We start from the raw sequence: 23,161 nt of genomic DNA, 5'->3' as shown, positions 1-23,161 counted from the left end.
TGTAAAAAAAAAATCATTAAAGTGAGAAATAAAACCAATTCTTTGTTTTTGAATGGTATTGATTTGGGTACATGGTATGAATTCAAGGAGCAGTTTTCCTATATTGATCTATTTTTACCATTTTTTCGCACAGCTGTGTAAAACAAGTTATAATGCATCATCAGAACCATTGCCCCCACCCGCGCTTGAAGCTTTTTAAAATAAATTTATCATGGGGTATAGCCTCCCAAATCAGTTCTTTATCATGACAACTTGCGAAAAAAGTCTCTCACGGTATGCTAGATGCGACATATCGTAAATCTATACAGAGATGATAAATGAAAGATTTTTTCATTCTCTTTTGGATTCAATCCCTGATTTTTTGCATTACGGAATCCATTACAACGGAACAACTTCAGCAGCACGAATTCGGTGAATCACGCAACATTCTCACATTACTTCATTATTTGCTCGATCTTAATTTCCGAGTTCCATTCAATTGCAAACAGTTAGATTCGTCATTTTTTGAATTTCGTTCAAGCTTCCTTCTCGCCAACGTCATGTCACGTGATCTGAATAGAATCAACCAAGAAACAATCAAGATGTAATTTCGTCATACCGTCATTAAACGATCCATAACAGTCAATCTCAAACCGCCCATAAGATAAACAACAGTTGACCTCCCTTTGTGTTGTGGCTGGCTTCTCATATCGGATCAGCAGACGCGGAGCGGTGGCACGGCAATTCATTACCATTATTATATCATCAGGGGGAGCAAAATCTGGTAGTGTCTATCCGCTAACGAGGAACATATGCACTAACTGGCTGACCCCCGCATCTAATTCCTGGTGCGGCTGAGCGGTAGTACGTACATCTACCGCGTACTCCGCCGTAGAACGTGTGCTAGAACAAACCCGTCGCTAAATTGGCACTAATATGGCGATAACATTTCTGCCGTAATTATCACTATCAGATTCACTGCAACCGGAGTTCATCACTGTATTGTTTGTATGTCATGATGCAGCCATACGAGCAGCGTTTCAAAATAGAAGAACATCATCTGAAATTTTTTTTTGTTGCAGGTAAGCTTCAAGCCCTTTTGTATTATTGTGGCAATGTGCTTCCGAATTTTCACGGTGTTAATACAAAAGATTGCTCCAAATCCGTATCGCCCGAAAAGATTGTTTCAGTTCTTAATCCAGCTTGTAATATATTTCTCTATAACAAACAATAACCCGATTAGAAGAACATAACAAAAACTGAACACAATTTTAACACATTGTGATATTAATTTCGAAAAAAAAAATGTTTTTAGTAGACACTTAGTAGTTTTTATCATAATAGGAATGAAAAATATTCATCTGTTTAGTATAATATGAAATAATCATCATTTGTCACTATGAATCAACAAAAATTGAAAATAACCCAAGCGGCATTGACTTTTCACGCTCGATTATTAATGGATGGTGGAATATGAGGGCAAATTTTGCATTTCCGAGCGTCTGATCAGGCCAAGTAAAAAACGACAAAGGAGCTATCTAGTACGGAGTGACGATGAACTTCACAGTAAAATGAATATTTCTTTCTGTCACTATATCTAATCGATCATGGGTCATTTTGCTGAATTTAAAAAATGATGAAGAAAAAATAATATACTAAAAAAATACTAAGAAATACTAAAAAATAACTATCAGAGGCATCAATGAAAACAAAGAGATAACCAGCACCTGTCAACTTTTAATGATTTAACTTTGCTGAGTCGCAGCTAGCGTCAAATTAAAAATATGAACTCCAATGACTTGAGTTTAACTACCAAACAGCCATGTTTGAATTCTGAAGAAAAGTTCCTAATCAGATTCAACGGATCTTCAACTGTGTCGGATAAAAAAGTCGTAGGCTCACAGGTCATATACGGTTACTACTCCGATTATTGATCTCATAGCTCCTATTTTCATCCAATCTAAAACAGAGAAATAGCCCTTTGATTTGTTTATTTATTTTTTATTTTTGTAATTTTGTTTGCCTTATTCTTCTGTTTCGAGATGAGAAGAATTTGTTACAATGGAATGGATAATGGAATAGTTTCCAACATTTTATTTTTTTAATTTAATGCTCTTTGGAATATATAATCATAATGTAGTAACTTTTCATTCTCATTTTGTGTACAGCTAAAATTTTTAGTCAAAGGGACACTCGTAAACAAGTGGTTCGTAAAAAAACAGGAAAACAATGAATGAACCACTTTTCCATGCATTATTAATATGCAATAAATCACCTCTTTACCCTTGCCTCGCCTAGCTTGCTCACCACATGTGTTCGAGTTATAGTTTGAACGGCATATTGAACCCTTACGGTATGTCATCCGGTGGCGGCACTAGGAAGAGAGTGAGGTTAATTTGCTTTGATTTGCAACCGATTAACCGCAACCGGTGTGCAAAGAACGATTGGCGAACGGGTGACTATTACTGGCCGGGTTATTTTGGCTAATTACGTATTAATTGGGGGCGAGCAAACGAGCGGAGAGGTCAGGAAACACAAAGGCATCAAGGAAGCCGTTAGTATTAACCGTTTAGTTCAGTTCAGTTAGTATCAGTTTAGACTTTTCTTATATGTGTTTGATTATCTCGTATAATAAAATTGTTGAGCTTTTTACAGTACAGGAGGCTCTGAAGCCCATGAAGTTATATAACAATCTACTCAACTCGTCGAACTAACAAAATTTATGTCGGTCCGTATGTATTTTTTTTTTTTTTTTTTTACAAGGGAGAATGCATTTACACACTAACCCAGTACACGTGCATTGTAGTTGCCAAACTACCACACGGAAGTGTACTGGAGTGTCGGACTCGACCATACCGGTAATACCAACTAAACTCCCTTGGGCTCCACCATCGTTTCCCCCAGGAACTACCTCGCAGTACTACTTCTGGGGGGACGGCAGTACTAAGCGTACTCACTCATTATCGCTCACACAGGCACTCGTCCCACGCGAGACTGACTTGGGTGCTCGCACACCATTCACTCCATTTGAGTCTTATTTGGATGCTCTCCCGGACGCTCCGCTGCCATGCCTCGAGGTGTCAATAGCGGTAACTGCCTGGGCCTACAGATATTGCGCTACGACACTCTGCCTCAGCACGAGCAGATCAATCACACCACTGCCGAAGCAGACCATACGCTACCCTGCCGAAGCAGGGACACTCCCCATGCACCACATGTGCACAACTGTAGGTGTGTGGGTACAACCCACTGCTACCCTGCCGCCGAAGCAGCTTCTCCAAAGACCATTCGCTCCATGTGACCCTTTTCGGGTGCTCACTCTAACACTCCACTGCAATGCCTCGAGGTGTCGATGGGATACCTCGACTCCTGCCTCAGCATGTGCAGTCCATACTCACACTTCTGCTGCGCTTCGAGGTGACAATAGCGGCAACACGCTATTACACTCCTGCCTCAGCACAACCAGATCACTCACTCCCTGCCGAAGCAGCTCACGCGCTACCCTACCGAAGTAGGTACACTCCACAACTTATTCTAACACTCCACTGCCATGCCTCGAGGTGTCGATAGCGGTATGTGGGGACCAATCAACGATACTACGCTACGACACTCTTACCTTAGCATGTGCAGTCCATACTCAGACTTCTGCTGCGCTTCGAGGTGACCATAGCGGCGGCGACACGCTATGACACTCCTGCCTCAGCACAAACAGATCACTCACTCCCTGCCGAAGCAGCTCACGCACTACCCTACCGAAGTAGGGACACTCCACATGCCAATTGGCACTCCCTCCCTGGGCTTGTGCTTTTGAAGCGGCACACAGTCGCTTTGATAGAGTCCGCTTACGGGCACTTGTGGTTTTTTGGGAGGGATTTTAGCAGAGCCCACTGCTAAATCCCACCACGCCCTAGGCAGTTCTCCCTGACTCGCAGACAGCTGGGGAGGGGTCGTCAAGCCCTTGGACATCATGCTGTTCCTGCTGTCCCTGCTGCCCCCAACGGTCCGTATGTATGTGTGTGCGTGTATGTATACGTGTGTGCGCATACAAGCCAAACACATTTCGATTAGGCCTCTTGCCGGTAATGTCGCCTTTTTCGTGCAATATAAAAAATATGTTGCATGCATCATAACTGTTGAATCCATAGCCCGATACGGTCCATTTTCACGTCTTTCCCATAAATTGTACTCAACGAGGGACACAACCTAGTTGATCACTATTAAATGTTATCACGATCGGCTGCGCCTAAAAGTTGTGAAAATTAAAAATGGCATCAATCCAAAAACTTGATGATGAATCTGAACAAATATTTAATTTATAATCAGCTTAACGTTTATTTTTTTAAGCAGAATGTTGATAATAGACTAGCTCGGTGGTCTTGTGACTATCGCTTCTGCCTAAGAATCCTAGGCTCATCCTTTTAAACCTTTTAAGCTGTCTAACAAATAGCGCATTTGTTTAACTTGATCATTCAGACGTCTACATTCCTGCATCACCAATCTACGTCCAATTAGTGTTCTCTGCGCCTTCCCAAAAAAAATTTAAAAGCTTTCTAAAAAACAAATGACGGTATATATCGCAAATAACAGGATTTTGTCAGATTTCCAGGCCTGATTTCGCCGCGGGCAAATGATCAAACCGGCAGTTCTTCGAGTATACGATGACCTGGGTATGACCGTCGATAAAAGAGGCTCTGGTATACTCCCTAGTAGCATATTCTGAACAGATTTGGTTGTAGCAACTTAAATGTAACCAAATTCGGTCACATATCAGTTGCGGTAACTAACTTACAACATGTGTGCTACTCGGGCTGCTGTTACTTGGAGAAGCCACCCCTCAAAACAAACTAGTGAATAAACTTCAAACTCAGTTCAACTTTTCCACTGACGCCGTAAACCTAATGGGGTCGTAACACAACCGGTTTTCGGAGGCGATTGTTACTCTAACAGCGTTGAGGTGCCGTCTGATGTACCGCAAGGCTCATTCCTTGGTCCACTACCTTTCAGCTGTTACATCACCGATCTACCAACGGTACTGATGTATTGCTCAATTCAAATCTTCGCTGATGATGAGCTTTACATTACTCGGCTTGGCCCTGGCGCACGAGAAGTTGCCAGAATGGTGAATGCGGACCTTAAACATGTGGCAGACTGGTTACGGCGAAACAATCTCCGAGTAAATCCGGCTGAAAGCAAGGCCTTGTTCATCACAAGCCGAGACGTCGTATTTACTCCACCCGTTCCTGGAATCATATTGGATGATCCGATCATCAATTGGTCAGATAAAGCAAACAACCTCGGATTCGTTTTTCAAAGCGATTTACAATGGGATGAACTGCCCAAGTAATCATTAGCACTATATTACGCCAAACCGCCATATAGGGCCACTATACGGCTATTTAAAAACTTATAAGCATTAAAGTAGCACTATATGGCCGATTTGGCGAAATATAGTGCTTATTGATTACTTGGGTGATTACTCAGCAATGTGGTAATATATATGCCAGCCTGCGCTCGTCTCGTCGTCTATCAAGCTAAAGCTCTTCATATCCCTGATCCTGCCGCATTTCATGTTCGGTGATATATTACATGTCCATCCGAGTGCACACTCATTACAAAGACTTCGAGCGGCGCTGAATTGCTGTGTACGCTACGTCTATGGATCACGATCGTGTGAGTCACCTGCAACGTTACCTTATTGGATGCCCTTTAGAATACTTCTATGCGCATCGCTTCTGAGAAACCTGGTAATAACTCAGTCTCTTGGGATATTACATGGAAGGCTTATTCAGTCCCGTGGTCGACGTTGCAGAATCTTGTGGTCCCGACTATCAATTCGTTATGTTAGTTTGCTGTTCGTTCGAGGTGTGTTAAACTGGAATTCGTTACCACACAAACGTTCTTTGTCGGAAGCTAGTTTCAAGAATGACTACATCGATAGACTAATTAATGACAATAATTTAAGACAATTTAAGAAAAGATACATCCAAATCGAAGATAGTAATTTTAAAATTTTATTTCCTGTTGACCAGGGAATCAATATTTGAGCAACGCCTAACAATATATCCTTTATCTACTGACAAACGCACTTCGCAACAAGCCTTTATCAGAACTCGAACACAATATGACAAGAATTATTTCCATTACATGTTCTGATATTTCCGAAAATTCGGTGCTATTTTTGTAATCAGAGTTAGATTCTTGAATATTCGCATAACAGCAGTAACTACCATAACATAAAACCTTTATTATGGATGTTTAAGCATTCTTTTGTTCTTCAAACATCTTTAGCGACAAAAGTCATTACGGATTCCAGAAATTCTTACAAAATTTCAATGTTTCAAGCAAATATCACCAAGAAAACTTATTATTGTCCAATTTTTTTAAAATCCTAACAAGTTTATAGAAACTTGAATCTACTAGGGGGTCGTACACTAATTACGTAAGCACTTATGGGTGGGGGGGGGGTCTGCCATTTTCTTACGCTCCATATAAATAAAAAAAAAATTTTAGTCTTTGTTATCGTGATTTTTTATATTTACAATAAGTTCATCACGTATAAATAAAAAATGATTTGTATGGGAGAAATCTTACATGGGGGACGGAGGGTTGAAAAGCCCAGAAAAATTGCTCACCTAATTAAAGTACGGCCCCTAGACTTGCTCTGTTTGAGAAGCTTTTGAAGTAGCCACCAAAACAAATCAAAATATCAATCACAGTACAATTTTGGTCCATATAAAAGTGGCTAAAATGAAAATCATCCTTATGAAGAAAAATTGATGTGGTAAACTGTGGGTCTTTCCGGTACCGTTTACAGAATGTAAGTTGTAACCTGCCGATATTCAATCTACGAATTATCTTACACTTTTGTCTAAGGTATAAAAAATCTAAATTATGTCAAGATACTTGTGAATCATGTGTAGGTCAATATAACCCGAAAACAGTTTACATATATGCATACTGTAAGAGGGATAAATCATTCTATATTATATTATCTTTAGATAAACTATGTTCTTTTTCATATGTTTCGCATACATTTACGTGGACTGGATCAAACGAGGGAAATCACGCGGAAACGGCGCGAATTCAATTTTGGTCGGCATGAATTATATTTCAGCCTCCCCGTAACAATTCTGAGAAATAAGGTGCCTAAGTCAATTGTTATCCATCGATAATACATACACGCATATTTGAACATGTGCTATTTAATATAACACATTTCGTCCCACATTTTAAAATATCTCATCAGTCGTTCATAATTCTAGAATTTTCCGGATGAATCTGGTTCAAGGTACTGTTGTTTGCTTTACACCGATCCATAAACCGTTGAGAGGAAATATGGTAAAAACAGATTTTATTATCTTTTCTTACTCCGGGTCCAATGACTACAGCCATGGACCGGTGAATGTCACGTGGAACTAAGATTGACTCATTTTTCATGTGCAAAAAAGGCAATGGAACAAAACACGAAGAGTATGGTGGGCACTCCGATGCCGGTTCCACGAGGCAAGTTACCTATGCTGTGCAAACGCAAACCAAAAATGAATACAAAAGCCACCAATTGCGCGCGCACTTCTCTCCGCCTCGGAGTACTCTCTTCCAGTATTGATTCCCGGTTTAATACAATCGTACGATCTGTGGGATAGCGAAATATCTCGATCTAGAGAGTGCGGCCTTCATTCATAAAAATATGGTTTATGGTGCATCGCATGCATGTATGTATGAAAGATAGCTTTTTGCTCAGATATATTTTCTCATCGGAGAGTAGTTTCCGTTTTGCGTGACAAACAACATCGGTAAATTCTTGCTTTTAAATACATTGATTGTGTGACATATGGAGAATGTTCAGCCAAATACATACATAATTTATTATGATTGTAGGGTAATTCGCCAAATGTTGAACGGCTAATTTCTTCGCCTATTGTTGAACGCACGTGCATTTCTTATGGGCGTTCAACAATAGGCAAGAATTTTAGCCGTTCAACATTTGGCGGTTTCCCCTATAACATTTCGGCGAAAACTATTCCTCGGAATTTATTTTCGCGGTTGAACATTTGGCGGTATGTAACTTTTCGCGGAATGACATTTGGCGGATTGTACCTTTTCGCCGAATGACTTTTGGCGGAATGTACCATTTCGCGGAATGCCGTTTTGCGGAATATTGCATTTAGCAGATTGTTTTTTTTCAGTTAAGAATGGTGTATATTTCTGCAGATTGTCATATTGTCAGATTAGCATAATATGTAATGGTTTCTTCTTTTGCTTCTTTGTGGAATTACATTCCCCATTGGGACAATGCCGACTCGCAGCGTGTTCGCGGGTCTACAATAGTGTTTCTTTATTTGACGCTGATGCCTCATTTGAATAATTAGCGTTTCAGACTCAGAACTGTAGGTCGTATTTAACGAAACTTGAGGTACTACATATGTTAGATTTGAAATTTCTTCAAACTGAAATATTATTTATTCAGAACTTTAGCTCAAAAAGTCTAGGATTGTCTCATTGCGCAAGCTCTGTGCAAGTTTGTCTTGCGGTCAATGTTATAGAAATCTTAAAGGATTGTGATACTATCTGCAATTTTCTTGTTTTTTTTTTTTAATTTGATATAAGCATGTGCGAAGCTGTAGTTCAGAATCATGCATTGGGTAAACCCGGCTGAGATGCCGCACTTTAGAGATCTGGTACAACAGACTTGATTTATTAGCGTAAATGTATGTGAGAGTGTGTCTGTTGTAGCGAATTACGAATCCGCATTTGGGCAGTTCAAATTTTAAAAATGTTCAAAAATTCCAACTCTCATATGTCCAAACAAATCCTGTGGTTAACTCATTAGTTTCAGTCCAAAACCTAAGTTTGTATGGAGTTCTGGGAATGGTCAGTCTGAAAGAAGTTGATCGGTATCGAAAATTTCTATTCAATTACTTCTCTAGCTTGTGCTTCCAGATGCAATCAAAGTTATATCTTTTGAACAGCATAGCCATTGAAGCGCGATCCAGTGTTGCGCAGTGTTATTATTAAGTATGAAAATCATGTAATATACGAAGACCAAGATATTGCAAGGAATTGGGAGAAGAATCCTACTCAAAATATCACAATAATGATAAACGAATCCATTTACGCTCCAATCCTTCGTTTTCGATTGTTATTGAAAAGACTACATGTTATGAATTAAAAGAGCAGATACCCTCCGAAGGAAAAACTGGTATGGATGAACATTACAATGAAGAAGATAAGGCCATCTTAGAATGTCAAACAGGTTTAAAAAAACGTCGTGGATATAGAAAAACGCAATATGTGCAATTTTGGACGATTTATGTAATTGATTGTAGGAGAAAAGTATGTTTGCGAGTTTTTCTACTTAGCTTTCTACAAATAGTAATCATGTGTCTGTTTAGTCTCTTTCATAATGCCATTTCTAATTATATTTTTGTAACAAATTGAATAAAATATAGCCAAAAGTCCAAAACATATTCAGATGTCCAAAGTACCATCGTTACCCTATTGTTACACAATAGAAACAAGAAATGTTTCATGCGTTGAATTTGTTTGTTTTTGGGTTGAAATACAAATATAAATGATTATACTTTTCTAAAATAATGTCGTTCATCGCCAAAAAAAATAAAATCTCACTTCTCCAACAGTTCCCACGTGAGGTGTCTTTCTCATCTCACCCGGATTTGTCTTTTTTTCAAATGTAAATAGTACAGTCCGATTTTATTTGTTTTGTAAATGGCTTATATACTATGTAGTAGGATCCAAACTATCAAAAACCATAAGTAGAGTTTCAGATTTACGTATGTTCGTTTATGCATGTTTGCCAACTTACTTTGCAACCACAGATACTATTTTGCTGAATTTTTGGATTTCGTTATTAACAAAAATAACAGGCCAAGTACATTTAATTTGTATTTTATATAAGGGAAGATTCATTAATTACGTAACGCAAAAATTTGCCATTTTCAACTCTCCTCCTCCCTATGCCACATTTTTTGTATGAATCATTAAAATTTTTTGTATGGAATGTCACACTTCGAGCAACCCCCCTCCCCCTTTAAGCGTTACGTAATTTATAAATGCTACCCAATGAAGTGGAAAAGTGGAATACAAATTTATATTTCACACATGTTCGGTATGAATTTTGTTCTCGCACGGATTCAATTTAAGGCTGCGCGGGAATGGTGCTGATTTGACGTGGAAATTATTTTACTCGTACCCACCCTGTAAATGCTTATTTTGACTATTTTTCCATTTCAAAAACGTTTTGAAATTCAATGATGGCCAGACTTTTGCTCAATTTAGACCAACTGATGTCTTTTTCCCATTGCACCACGTTTTTTTTTTTTTGGGTTAAATGTTTAAATATGGTTTCTATCTTAAAGTTGACACTGAATAAGTAATAGAAACGGCTGAAGCAATAAAGCAATATCAAGTTTTTGGCAGAAAACTTCAATTGTTTATCGTTAAAATGCAATACAAGCTTTTCCATAAGAAAAATACTTAATCCATTCCTTTAATTCAAGTTTAATTTAACCCTCTCCTTCCCACGACTTTTTTCAAAGATTTGAATAGAAAGGATTCACCTTTGAGAAAAATGCTAGAACAAAAGTTATTATTAACATTATCTTTATTACAGAGATTTGCAGCCCTAGGCTGGCTTATTTCTAGCAGAACAAAAGCAATTTGGCTTAGCTGAAATTAGTGGAAAACGAAAGAAAAAAAACCCAGATTAATCCACCTAGCAGTGATAGAGCCTTTCTCGTGAGTTATAAAAATAGTATTTTGGCCCTAACTTTTGAGCCCATAGTCCAATATAACCAATTTTCAATAGGAAACAATGGGACATCGCAACTTGTTGCGAGCAAATCAGTTAAGGATAAGTGCCTAAAAAATGAGTGAGAAATTATCACGCGCTTGTTTTTGGTATAAAAAATTGTATTTTGGCCATAAATTCTGAGCCCATAGTCCGATCCGGCCAATTTTCAATAGAAAACAATGGGACAGTACTATGCGTCGAATGCAACTTGTTGCGAGCAAATCGGTAAAGGATAAGTGCCCGAAAAATGAGTGACAATTTTGCATTGTTTTGCGCGCACACACACACACATACCTATAAAAAGTTCACTTTCGGAGCGAACATATAGCATTTACGTATACTTTGTATACGAGAAAGGCAAAAATGATTGTAAATCAATAGTTCCACCATCGTTTTCAATATTTTTACTATTCTAACGCAAAATTGTTTATTTGAGCAGTCTGTTTCATTAAGCATTAAGATGTGCCAAATATTGCTTTTTGCTGTTGTTGAAACCATTCGATGAATGTTGAAAGGTGCAAAAAATGATGGAACTCTTCAGCTACCATGGAAAGGAAACAGTTAAAGGTCAATGTAATTTTTTACGCCCAAAAATATATTGAAAATTATTGGAACAAAGTCGGACGAATCTCAGGCGAATGTCAATGGTTGAAGCACTTTTTTGATTTTTATGTTTACTTCAACTTGACTCCAGTAGCAGCATTAGAAACAATTAACATATCTTCTAACAGTCAAGCAATATCGAGCAAAACTGCAAAACGAAATCCTTGTATTCCCTTCTAATGGCAATGCAATTACAGTCCAATGAACTTTCGCTTGGTTTCTCACGGCGCCGTTCGTTTCTCAGCCGTTCAATAACCTTCTTTTGCTGCACTACACATTCAACCTTTTGCCGATCCTAGCAACTGAAACTAACAAGCGAACAAGTTACCACCGAACTAGCTATTCACCGTCATATCACACATAACTTGTTCACCGTGCAAAACCCATTCATATTGCTACATCATTCCTCTACCCGGAGTTATGGTTTAGAGCTTGATGTCGTGCATATGTCGCAAACTCTACGCTCAACATTACTAGGTATCAGCTAGTGAGGTGGTTGCAGCATTGCTAGAACCACCCTGCCGCGCCATTTAAACTATTTTATGGGATAAGCACCTTCCGGCACGTGCCCGACTTGTTGCTCACCTGTTGATTTTTGCACCGGTGCTAACTAATGTATATTCTAACATGTTTCAAGTCTAGATTACATGCATATTAATTCTTTCTCTTTCTTCCCTTGCAGATTTGAGCTACGTGGATTATTAGCGATATGGAATTCATTGCTAGCAATGTTCAGCATAATGGGCGCCTGTCGGACAGCGCCAGAACTGGTACACGTGCTGAGGCATTACGGTCTCTTTCATTCCGTGTGTGTTCCAAGGTAAGTCAATGTCAGCCAGCGAAATGGTGTTATCACTAACAAATGGACTGATACTCAACCAAAAAAAAAGTACAATGTTTCTGTGCTCCAATGAATCATGCCCATTCACAGTGCAAACTCATCAGTTTTATGTTTAGCAATCTCTACGTTTTATATAGCGCCAGACGAGTGGATTTTTTTCTTCAAAAGTCCCATAGATAAGCATCGATTGATATTAAGTGGATTAATTATGAATTTTGTGCAGCTGGTTATTTGTTTTGGGAATCTATAGTGTTTATACAATTCAGATGAGTCATATGAGTAAGGAAACACATCCGATTGATATCACGAAAAGCACCATTGCTTTATTCCCTCTAATCTCCTCGGTACGTAGGTCGATTTTCATAGCAGAACAATTGATTTAACGTGCGGGTGATTCCTAAAGATTAGAAATAGATATAATTTATAAATTATCAATGAAAATGTTCAATAAAAGTTAATTGCCTATATTCCGGGTATTAAACCACCCGACTTGGACATTAAATTACAATGTTCTGAAAAGTCATATGTGAATATGTACATTATGTGGAAGATATTGATTTGAAAATGTATTGGGGGTAACCACTCTCTCTTCGATGGGACTCGAACCCACGATCCTCAGTACAGGGAAACATTATTAATGTGTTACCCAAAAGAGATTGCGCATAGGGTCTTTTTGTAATAGTGACCACAACCAGGAACAGTAATGTTCATTTTATTAATTCATAATCATATGTGATCAAAACCTATCTCTCCATATTATTCAAGTACGACAAAGAACGTCAATAGTCAAATATACAGAGTAACAGAAAAACAGAAATATTCTGACACTCCATCGATAGTTCTTAGGTTTTTACTTAGCCGCATCCATTCGGTGCATGATTTGCATAAATATTAAACTTTTTGCGTCAAATCCTCATTCAACAACAGCCACTAAAAATGCCTACTTTCATCATTAGGTTGTTGTGCTGCTACTCGCCGCTACGTCAATGTTTGTGGGCAAACTATGTTTAAGTTAAACGTTGAAATAATTTGCACACCGCGCGCCTATCTGTGCCGTCATCGTACGTCGGAAACGCATTGCGACGATGGTTGGGGGCCCCACTGCTGTCTCTCTTACATCATATCGAACTTCAAATCGAAAAAAAAGCTTCAACTGCGGAACGGAATCAATTTACACGTCAATTTTGGAAGCGTGAAAGAAACCCAATCAATAGTTTACCGATATGGCCTTTTTATATACATATGTAAAAGGCATGCTTCAAAAGTGGCCCGCGCCGCTAACTTGTTTTCCTAAACAACTTTATAGACTGTCGCAATCGTGTTTTGTCAGACACGCGCCCTGTAGGTTAGATTTTTATGTTCAACAAAACTAGGTTGAAACCGAAAGTTTGAACTTGAACGCCTAAAGTTGCGTGTTTTCATTTTCCTTTTTCTTCTTTCGCTGCGAGATGATATAATTACCATAACTGCTTTAACAAATCGGTCATGGTTAATTCTCGCTTAACTTTTCAAAAGGACCTAAGTAACATTTTTTTCACGAATTAATTTGAATATTGCAATCAACAGACCAATATGAAAGCTTTTGATTGCAGTACTCAAATTAATTCGTGAAAAAAATGTTACTTAGGTCCTTTTGAAAAGTTAAGCGAGAATTGTTTACATTCCAAATTTCAAGGTGACGGTATGCTAATTTGTGTACACCGAATAACTTTCGTATTCATAATATCCTATTATAATTGTGTGTACTGATTCAGAAAAGTACTTCACTAGAATTTCCGGGTGGTATTATGGCTTCTAATTAATCTTTCCCGTGGGAAAATTTTATTGACTTAATCGCGTCTTTTGAGATTTTAGGCAGTTAAGCACAGCTAGAAATTTTTTGTCATGAGACGAATTTGTACAATTCCATTTAATTCCACCACTTGATTGTATCTTTGACAGATACGTATTTCGTCCTCAACTGTAAGGCTGTCTTCAGTGTCTCGTACTTGAATCGAGTCAAGTGGTGGAAAAAAATGGAATTGTACAAACTCGTCTTATGACAAGTAAAGACATTCTACTGAACACTCAAAATAATTTTCTTATCACAGCTAGAAATATTTTGAAAATTTACGCTTATTGTGATGCACACATTCAGAGAATAAAAATAAATGCAAACATAAAGGAAAGCGCAGTAATTTTAAGTCCTAATCAATCGAAAATTACACGATTGTTTAAAAATACAACAGATTTAGTTGAAATTTAAATAAATATGAATTTAAATTTATACAACGGTTGTAATTACATCAAATTCAGTTTTTTTTTACACTCACGGTGTGTCTATGGGGAAACATTATGTTTCAAAAATCAGTAACACAAATCTCTGAAACACCCACCACGCGAAAGTATAGGCCCTCCTCTTTCATATAGTGGGTAAACTAAAATGTTCTATCAGGGGATCTAGAACAATTTTTATTTTTTTCACTATTTTTCGCGCAAACTCCATAGAAATCTCAAATGATAGTCGATTTAATATCCCCCCCCCCCCCCACCAAAAGGAATGGAAAAATGACCCCGGATAGAACATTTTAAAAATGCACCTACGTGAAAGAGGAAAACCTATACTTTCGCGTAGTGAGTGTTCTAGAGATACTGATTTTTTTGAAAATAAGCCTCTTCGGACAAACACGCCGTGCACTGGATACTTTTTTCTGTGTGTGATCGTCCTTGTTCTTTGATATGATCCATCATTTCCCCTTCTGGATAAAGTAATTCTTTTTATCGTATTGTTCGGGTTAAATAGTAGTTTATCCCAAGAAACATGATCACATATCAATGCTGCTAATCCCAATAGAAAGTAAACTATGAAACAGTTCATGTACAAACAGGCGTTGTTGGGCTCAAGAAGTAGTTTGGACTAGAAAGTTTTTATAAAGAAAATTTTCTCGACTTCCCGAGATATTGAATATTCTTACTAGTCATGTGAAACACTAAGAAACACCGTAGTTAGGAAATGCGAATCCAATGTTCTACTTGTGGAATTTTAAGCTTAAATCTGTTCGAGTGATAGGTACATTCGGGCGAATGGAATTCGGACAGTTGCTACACTTGTCATAAGACGAGTTTGTACAATCCCATTTAATTTGTACAAACTCGTCTTATGACAAGTGAAGACATTCCACTAAAAAGCTCAAAATAATTTTCTTCACAGTTGCTACATTTGGATGTTTGTCATACAATGGCCAGACGGCTGTTTCAACCTTTTTTCATATCCAGAGTTATTCCAGATTCGAGTACAAAATGCATGAACAGGATAGTGTTACGTACAATTCCAACAACGATAACAAAACCATTCTAAAATTCATCAAAGTAGAAACAAAAATGTAAGCAGATATATGGATCAAACTGTTATTATAATGTAAGCTTGCGACCTATCTGGATTCTCAAAGGTTCCTCTGATAAGATGTTTATTGTCTTTACATTCAACATTTTCAGATAGTTAAATTGTCATAAAAAGTTAACGACCTTGATAGAAAACCGTGCTAGATGGTGTGATCAAACTCAATTATAAACCTAGGAATAAAAATGAATTCCGCGGAAGTAACCTGTTTGATGACGTTCAATCAATCAAAATCTTATCCACTAGATTGTTCTCTTGTTGGACAAACAAGATCGATAAAATAACAGTTTAGTTAATAATCACATCGCACAATGAGTTATACACTTCATATTCACGGCACGTTTTCCATGTAACCATATGATCCGTGCCGAATCATCACTACTATATTATCACCTATCATATGCCACCATTATTTTGCGATTTTGAAACATTATTTTCTGCTACATTTGTGTTTAAAATTTATTCACATTTTTTCCAAGAGCCTCTCTCGGAAAATACGTTTCAAAGTTGAATAGAAAATAATGTGACCATACGTCCCGCGTTTCGCGCGACCGTCCCGCATTTCCACTATCTGTCCCGCGCTAAAAAGCGTCCCGCGAAACGTCCCGCCTTCAGCTTATTTCTAGATAATGTCCCGCGAAATACAGAAAAATAGAATACATTTTTAGTCATTGCTTAGTATTTTAAAAGAAATTATTAGATTTTTAAAATTTATAATTTTGACTATTGACTATTTTAAAAGAAATTATTAGATTTTTAAAATTTATAATTTTGACTAATACTAAGTTTTATAAGACAATCATATGGATCATAGAAATCAAGAATAAAATGTTCTGTGACTCAGACTACATTATTTCTATAGTTTGTTTTACCATGGGAATCTTGTGAGCAGATTTTGCCTCTATGCGTATTTCCTGCTGCGTAATTGCTTGTATTTAGACACGGAACATCCAAAATATCACTCCATTTAAATGTCATGCGGAGCAAAATCTTGTGGAAAATCTACTCCAGTTAGAAGATGACCTTTAGGTGCCTGCCAGAGTAGACGCGTCTACGCGTCGCCGCGCGAAAATTGCACGCAAAGGAATAACAATCAATAATAAGGAGCTGTCAAATCGTATGGACGCTACGCTTCGCTTCGCATTTCGCGTCTACTCTGGCCGCACCCTAAGGGTCTGTGTTGATATTGGATATCGATAACAGTGTTGGGAAAAACTCAAATTCCTAGATTTCATCCAAAGTTCAAATCGAATTTACTTTCTTTGCTTAAAACATTGGAAAATAAATCCATAAGTAACATAGAACTCGCTTATATTGGGTTTTGGTTCTTTTTGAAGCGAAATCCTTTTTGGCGATTAGGCGGAACGATGCGATTCTGCATGCAAAACTCAACCACGATGCTCTCCCTGCAGAATCGCAAACGATCTGAAATGGGACGAAATTTTTGATTTTCTGAGCAGATATCTATTCAGTCTCACCTGTTTGGAAATAAATTGGAACAATGACCGTGGACCTGATTTCTGAAGGCGAAAGCTTCAACCAGCATAGACTTTTAGAAAAATATGATCTAATTAATTCATAGTCACAGTATCTCAGTATCTTCATAGTCACAGTAACAAAATTCTGTACACTAGACGATCAACAGCTGTCATTTAATTGCAACGCTTTTTAACTGCAATTCGATAGTTGCAACAGTTTTATAGTTATCGGATAGGGAACCGCTAAACCTTAAAATTATACGAAACTCCATGGCAGCTACATTGAGCTGCAAAATCAACGTTTGAAGAAAGCTTGGCTTCTAAAATGAGTAGCCGTTTATCAAACAGTTAGCAAACTAAGCCTTGTCTTGTCTTGTCTTAGCACATGCACAGCCAGTATAAAACAGTTAGCAAACTAAGCCTTGCTAACAAACAATAAATTGAAAGATTTGACTGAAGCGTATTACTAGAACGTATTAAACTATGAACTTTTTTTGTCCCGCGCTCACACAAAATTTATCTGGTCACATTAATAGAAAAGCATTATCACCGCGAAATGGATAAATCAAGAGTTTTTTTTGTATGAAATATCGTCCGCTCGGTTTCCCACAGTGCCACGCAGAACATCATGATGTGATGCTGTTTTTCCAACGCGCATACACCGCCACATATTATCACTTCATCTGCCCTTATCTTCATCGCTGCATTCCATCGAAAATGCGTGTTGCTGCGGCGCAACAATGCTTCACCTCAAACAGAATGCCCTCTGTTTTTGGCTGCCGGGCTGTAAAATTGGCCAGCTAGCCGTATCATACATCTATATAGGAGCTGCTCCAACACAGAGCGCAAAACAAGTTTCGACTTGGTTGCATAAGAAAATGCTATGTTTTGGTTTTGTTTGCTGTTTCATCAAAAATTAAATAATCGATCCGGCAAAACCGGATGGTTTTCTGGGTTACGTCGCAAAAATGTGTCTCTTTTGGGCTGCCATGTGAAGTGGCGATGGCGATCATCACCTAGCTGCTGCTGTCAAAGTCGAGATAGGTGGAATCGGCCTCAGGGTGTTCGAAAAATGGCACACACAAACATTGCACACGGCGAGAAAAAAATAACCTTCGGACTTTTGATTCCGTGGGCTACTTTGTTTTTTTTTTTATTTTCCTTAAAATGTACCAAAAATACAAAATTTACAACAGAATGGTCCTATTCAACTTTTAACAAGACCCTATAATTGTTATAATGAAAATTGGACAATTATTATTACGTCATGATTTTTGTATAAAATATCCTTCTGATATCCTTTTTTTCGAAAACAAAATTTCTTCTAAAAATTTTGGGGTTTTATGTCCAAAACCACCCCCGTGGCTACGCCACTGACAGGCTTTATTCGCTTTAATTTATTTTCATATTTATCAATTTTTTACATATCTACATTTCAAATTTCTCCCTGGAATATTAAAAGCATTTCCAAAGATTTTGTTTAGGAACTTCTTCAAAAATGTATCTACATTAGGGTGGCTCAAAAAACACTTTTTCAAATTTTTTGATGGGCCGCCCTTTTATTCGCTTATATTTGATGTCCTGATGGTCTGGTCAAAATTTCAGCCAAATCGGTCAACGTTTGGGTGGTGCTAAACTCGTTGGAAGGTTATATGAAAAAATGTATGCAGAAACATCCAAAAACAGTGATTTGCAGTTGGACGGCACAATTTACGATCAAGAACCATGATACTCATTCAGTTCTTGTAGAATTAAATACAGAATGTTATGCTGAAAATCGCGAGAAGATTAGAGTTTATTAGGCAAAGATATTAGCATTTTACTGGAATGTTGTAGGGGTGAATTTATTTCTTTTCAAAGGTAAAAGAAACGAAATTTGCTCAAACCCCACTTCAGAGAAATGCTAATAACTTTGCCGGACAAACTCTAATCTTCTCGCGGTTTTCTGCATAACATTATGAATTAAATTCTTTAAGATCTGAATGAGTATCATATTTCTTCATCGTAAGTTGTGCCGTCCAACTGCAAATAACTGTTTTTGGATGTTTCTGCATACTTTTTTGCATATAAACTTCCAACGAGTTTAGCACCGCCCAAACGTTGAAATTTTGTCCAGAGCATCAGGGCATCAAATAGAACCGGATAAGAGGGCGGCCCATCAAAAAAAAAATGAAAGAAGTTTTTCCCATACTAATTTGAGCCACCCTAATCTACATGTTTCTCAAATTACAATTGGGTCCTAAATCCCTACACCGTTTATGGTTGCAAACGATAGTGCATCGGCCAAGAATACGCGAAACGATATTATATTAATTGTGAAAACAATCTAAGTCAGTAAAAATGATATTTTTGTGCTTGAGACTTTTTAAGACATGTTTTGAGCTGAGCAACGTCTTTTTCTGAAAAGGCAACATATCAGAACGAATGAACCATCAGCCCAAAACGCCAGGTACATATATTAACTCGACATTGTTGTTTCAAAAGGGCGAATGTCGCAAACGTGAACATTGACTTCTTCTGCTGTTTTCAGGAAGATTAAAGACTTCTTGCGGTATTTTCCACTTCCGTTCGATAGAAGTTCCAAGTGGTTGTTAGCTGGGAGCGGCCCTAGTTGTTGAGCAATTTGCAGGAAAAGGCATTGTTTACGTTTGCGACATTGGCCTTTATGAAATAACCGTGTCGAACTGTCAAAGGTTGAGTAAAGTGCCCTGCGGTGTTTTGCTAGTACGCTTGAATCATATTATGCCGTACGTCAAACAAGACCGAAAATGCAAATTGATAAATGTTTCTTCAGTCTTCTGAGTCGGAAAAAACTGACGCATTCAGGATGATTAGCTTCATCGTTCCCTGAAAAAAAATCCAATATCAATTCTTCATTTTAGGTCCCAATTGAGGGTCTGTCTCATTTGGTGAATTAAACTTAAAAGTAACAGTTCGATAATTAGAAAATTACCCTGTTATACGAATGGCTGGTGCTACCCAGCAATTCCAATAAGACATCGATGCAAAATTATTCGAGATCTGTCAAAAGTAATCTTGCTCAGCGAGCAGGGTTATTCGATAATTATTGAAATGTCACTTTCAATTTTAATTTCAGTTTAATTCTCCAAATGAGACAGCCCCCCAACTACATATTTCCCTAAAAGGATTTCCTTAAAAAAATCTAAATAATCTTTAAACATGTTTACATAAATTCTTACACATGTTTCATAAGATGTTTTTCTGAAAGTTTCATTATTAATTGTAGTTATTCATTGTAAAGCGCTTGACATCGAGTTGATAATAGTCGAACTTTTTATTAATAAAACAAGAAGATTGACGTTGGAATTCCAAGAAGATTGATTTACTTGTTATTTTTTCTTTTGGCTACATTGATAAAATATAACTAAACACCGATAAAATATATGGAGGACGTATAGTTGCCCTAGCCCTCAAGGCTAGTTACGACATTGCTGCTCGAGAATGAATCTAAACCAACATTTGAAAAGGGCATAACGACCAAAATTTATTCCTTCTGATTCTTCTTCCTCATATATGGCTATATATGTAGACAAATATCAGAAGGAATAAATTTGGGCTGTTACGCCCTTTTCGCATGTTGGTCATGATGATTTAGAATTAAAATATGTAGTTTGAAATTTTTTCCAGGGCTTACTGTAAATTCTAAATGGATTTTAGTGAGCTTATAACGGTTGAATTCTAGAATATCTGGTAACTATTTTTTGAAGTCCATAAACACAACTGAGAGTTTAAAGGAGTTCTTAGTCATGAGTATACCTGAAAGCTGATAGAGTTTCCTTGATGCATAATAATAACTTAATCTCTACAGTTCAAACAGTCATTAAACTCAAACATTATGATAGCAAAAGTAGACTTGACTATGCGTTCTGTTTTAGAGCCTACATTTTTTCGTATACTGAAAACTTCTACAAATTATGAGTTCATAGATTCTAGACATTAATTAATCAATATAAATTTAGCTTAGTGAGTATTTCAACAGTAACAAATAGTAACTGCGTAGTAACAAATCACAGATTTGATCCGATTTAAACTTTTTCGGAATGTTTTTAATTAAGTCAATCGATTCTTACTGGGTCCAATTTAAATAATTATGTTTTTATAGACTTTATTTTTTTTAAATAAATATTGCAACATTACCAAAGGTACAGACCCTATTCGATTTTGGCAACACGTTCGGAACATTTATGTTGCCAAAATCGAATGTTACCAAAATCGAATGGGTTTTGTTTTCTCATGATACTTCAACATTTCTTATCTTTTTGACGCTAGACACACTATGACCCTTTTTTACGGGAATTTTTAAATCTAAACGTGTACACTAAAAAATTTTCAAGCGGATTTTTTTTTTAAATTTTTTTACGTCGGTTTCGGGGTCTAATCAATTTCTTTTGCGAAAATTTCGTTATTTTGGCGTTTTTCTTTAAAATAAAATACGCTGTTTTTTTTTATTTTTCACGTCGGTTTAGCGGTCTAACCATTCTTTTTAAAAGGATTACTTTATTTATGTGGTTTATAAGCAATATTACTATTACTATACATAATAGTCCTGTTTGTCTGTCAGGTGACTAGCCAACCAGACGCAGCACGCGGGGAAATTCTCACAAAAAATAAAATATTTGAAAGAATTGAAATCTTTTTTACTATCATATGCAGAAAACTAAACCAGTGACAACTCTAGACAACCAAACACAGCATTTGATGAAAAAAAACACAGACAACAGACGTTCTTCTTCTTCTTCTTCTTATTGGCATTACATCCCCACACTGGGACAGAGCCGCCTCGCAGCTTAGTGTTCATTAAGCACTTCCACAGTTATTAACTGCGAGGTTTCTAAGCCAGGTTACCATTTTTGCATTCGTATATCATGAGGCTAGCACGATGATACTTTTATGCCCAAGGAAGACGAGACAATTTCCAATCCGAAAATTGTCTAGACCGGCACCGGGAATCGAACCCAGCCACCCTCAGCATGGTCTTGCTTTGTAGCCGCGCGTCTTACCGCACGGCTAAGGAGGGCCCTGACAACAGACGTTGAAAATTTTGATTTATTTAATGCATGAATTAATGAACCGTTTATATTGAAAAAAAAAAACACTTGCTACAGGCAGGCGCTTCTGCGTCCACAAATAAACTAGTCAAAAATAAAACTAAAATTTGTGTTCCCAATATCGAATGGTTGTTGCCAAAATCGAATGTTGCCAAAACCGAATGTGGGTATTCAACGAAAATTTAAAATAAGTGTTTCTCGAGATCCTCAAGATGCACCAAGAAATTCTGATGATGGAAATTTGATTCACATAGAACATGTAACAATCTTGCATTTTTTGATAATAGGATAGGATAGACTGGTTATACTTTAGCCTTGAACTTGTAATTATATTTCAGCTGACCACTTCATTAGCCATACCAAAGTAATCATTGACTACATGCGTACTAGACCCAATTACAACTGCAGTTCCACCTTTTGTATTATATGCAAGTAGTTCTCCAATCTGTCTGTAGTAGGTAGTTAACTTCATTCTCCATCCCTATACGGAGAAGAACAACTTGCACCCCTATTCCCGTTCGCAGCGTTAACAACTCGGCCGTATTCCAACCAAATGGCTTGATTTGTTGTACGTCACTAGAAATCTACACCCAATCAGCGGATGGAAAATTTTAATACAGTTCCTCATACGAACTTTACAGAAACTATACAAAATTTGGGAAAATTTTAATACTATACCATTGTATTGAAATCCTACAATTATATTTTTGCTTTTCTCGTATATTGTACCGCGCATAAAAAAATCTACTCATCCGCTTATTTTTCGTCGCAACGATAAATAAACGCCAGATAGTCGCCTAAGAAAAACATACCTGCAGCAATGAAGCTACTTTGATAATCTCGAAAGTTTGACCGCCACGTGGTAATTTGTAGTGGTGAATGATTTCAAGGCACGTGTTATTTGTACTGCTGATATTTTTTTCAGATCTGTGGAAGCCTTGAAAAATGATCACGAGAGTTGTCATTTTGTTGCAAGGCACAATACTAAGAACCTATTCGTAA

At 37.4% G+C, this 23,161-nt stretch overlaps 1 protein-coding gene across 6 annotated transcripts in view; it reads left to right on the top strand.

The window, feature by feature from the left end:
• Positions 1-23,161, top strand: part of LOC134211303 (elongation of very long chain fatty acids protein 6) — a 110,727-nt gene that overhangs the window by 48,131 nt on the left and 39,435 nt on the right. For all 6 annotated transcript variants that reach the window (XM_062688044.1, XM_062688041.1, XM_062688042.1 and 3 more), the window contains exon 3: positions 12,075-12,212. In XM_062688044.1, the coding sequence (XP_062544028.1) occupies positions 12,075-12,212 (138 nt within the window). The remainder of the gene's footprint in view (positions 1-12,074; positions 12,213-23,161) is intronic.

This window comes from Armigeres subalbatus, chromosome 2, assembly GCF_024139115.2.
Source record: "Armigeres subalbatus isolate Guangzhou_Male chromosome 2, GZ_Asu_2, whole genome shotgun sequence".
Classification (NCBI taxonomy): domain Eukaryota; kingdom Metazoa; phylum Arthropoda; class Insecta; order Diptera; family Culicidae; genus Armigeres; species Armigeres subalbatus.
The sequence above is the reverse complement of the archived record's forward strand: the minus strand, read 5'-3'. Positions and strand labels throughout refer to the sequence as shown.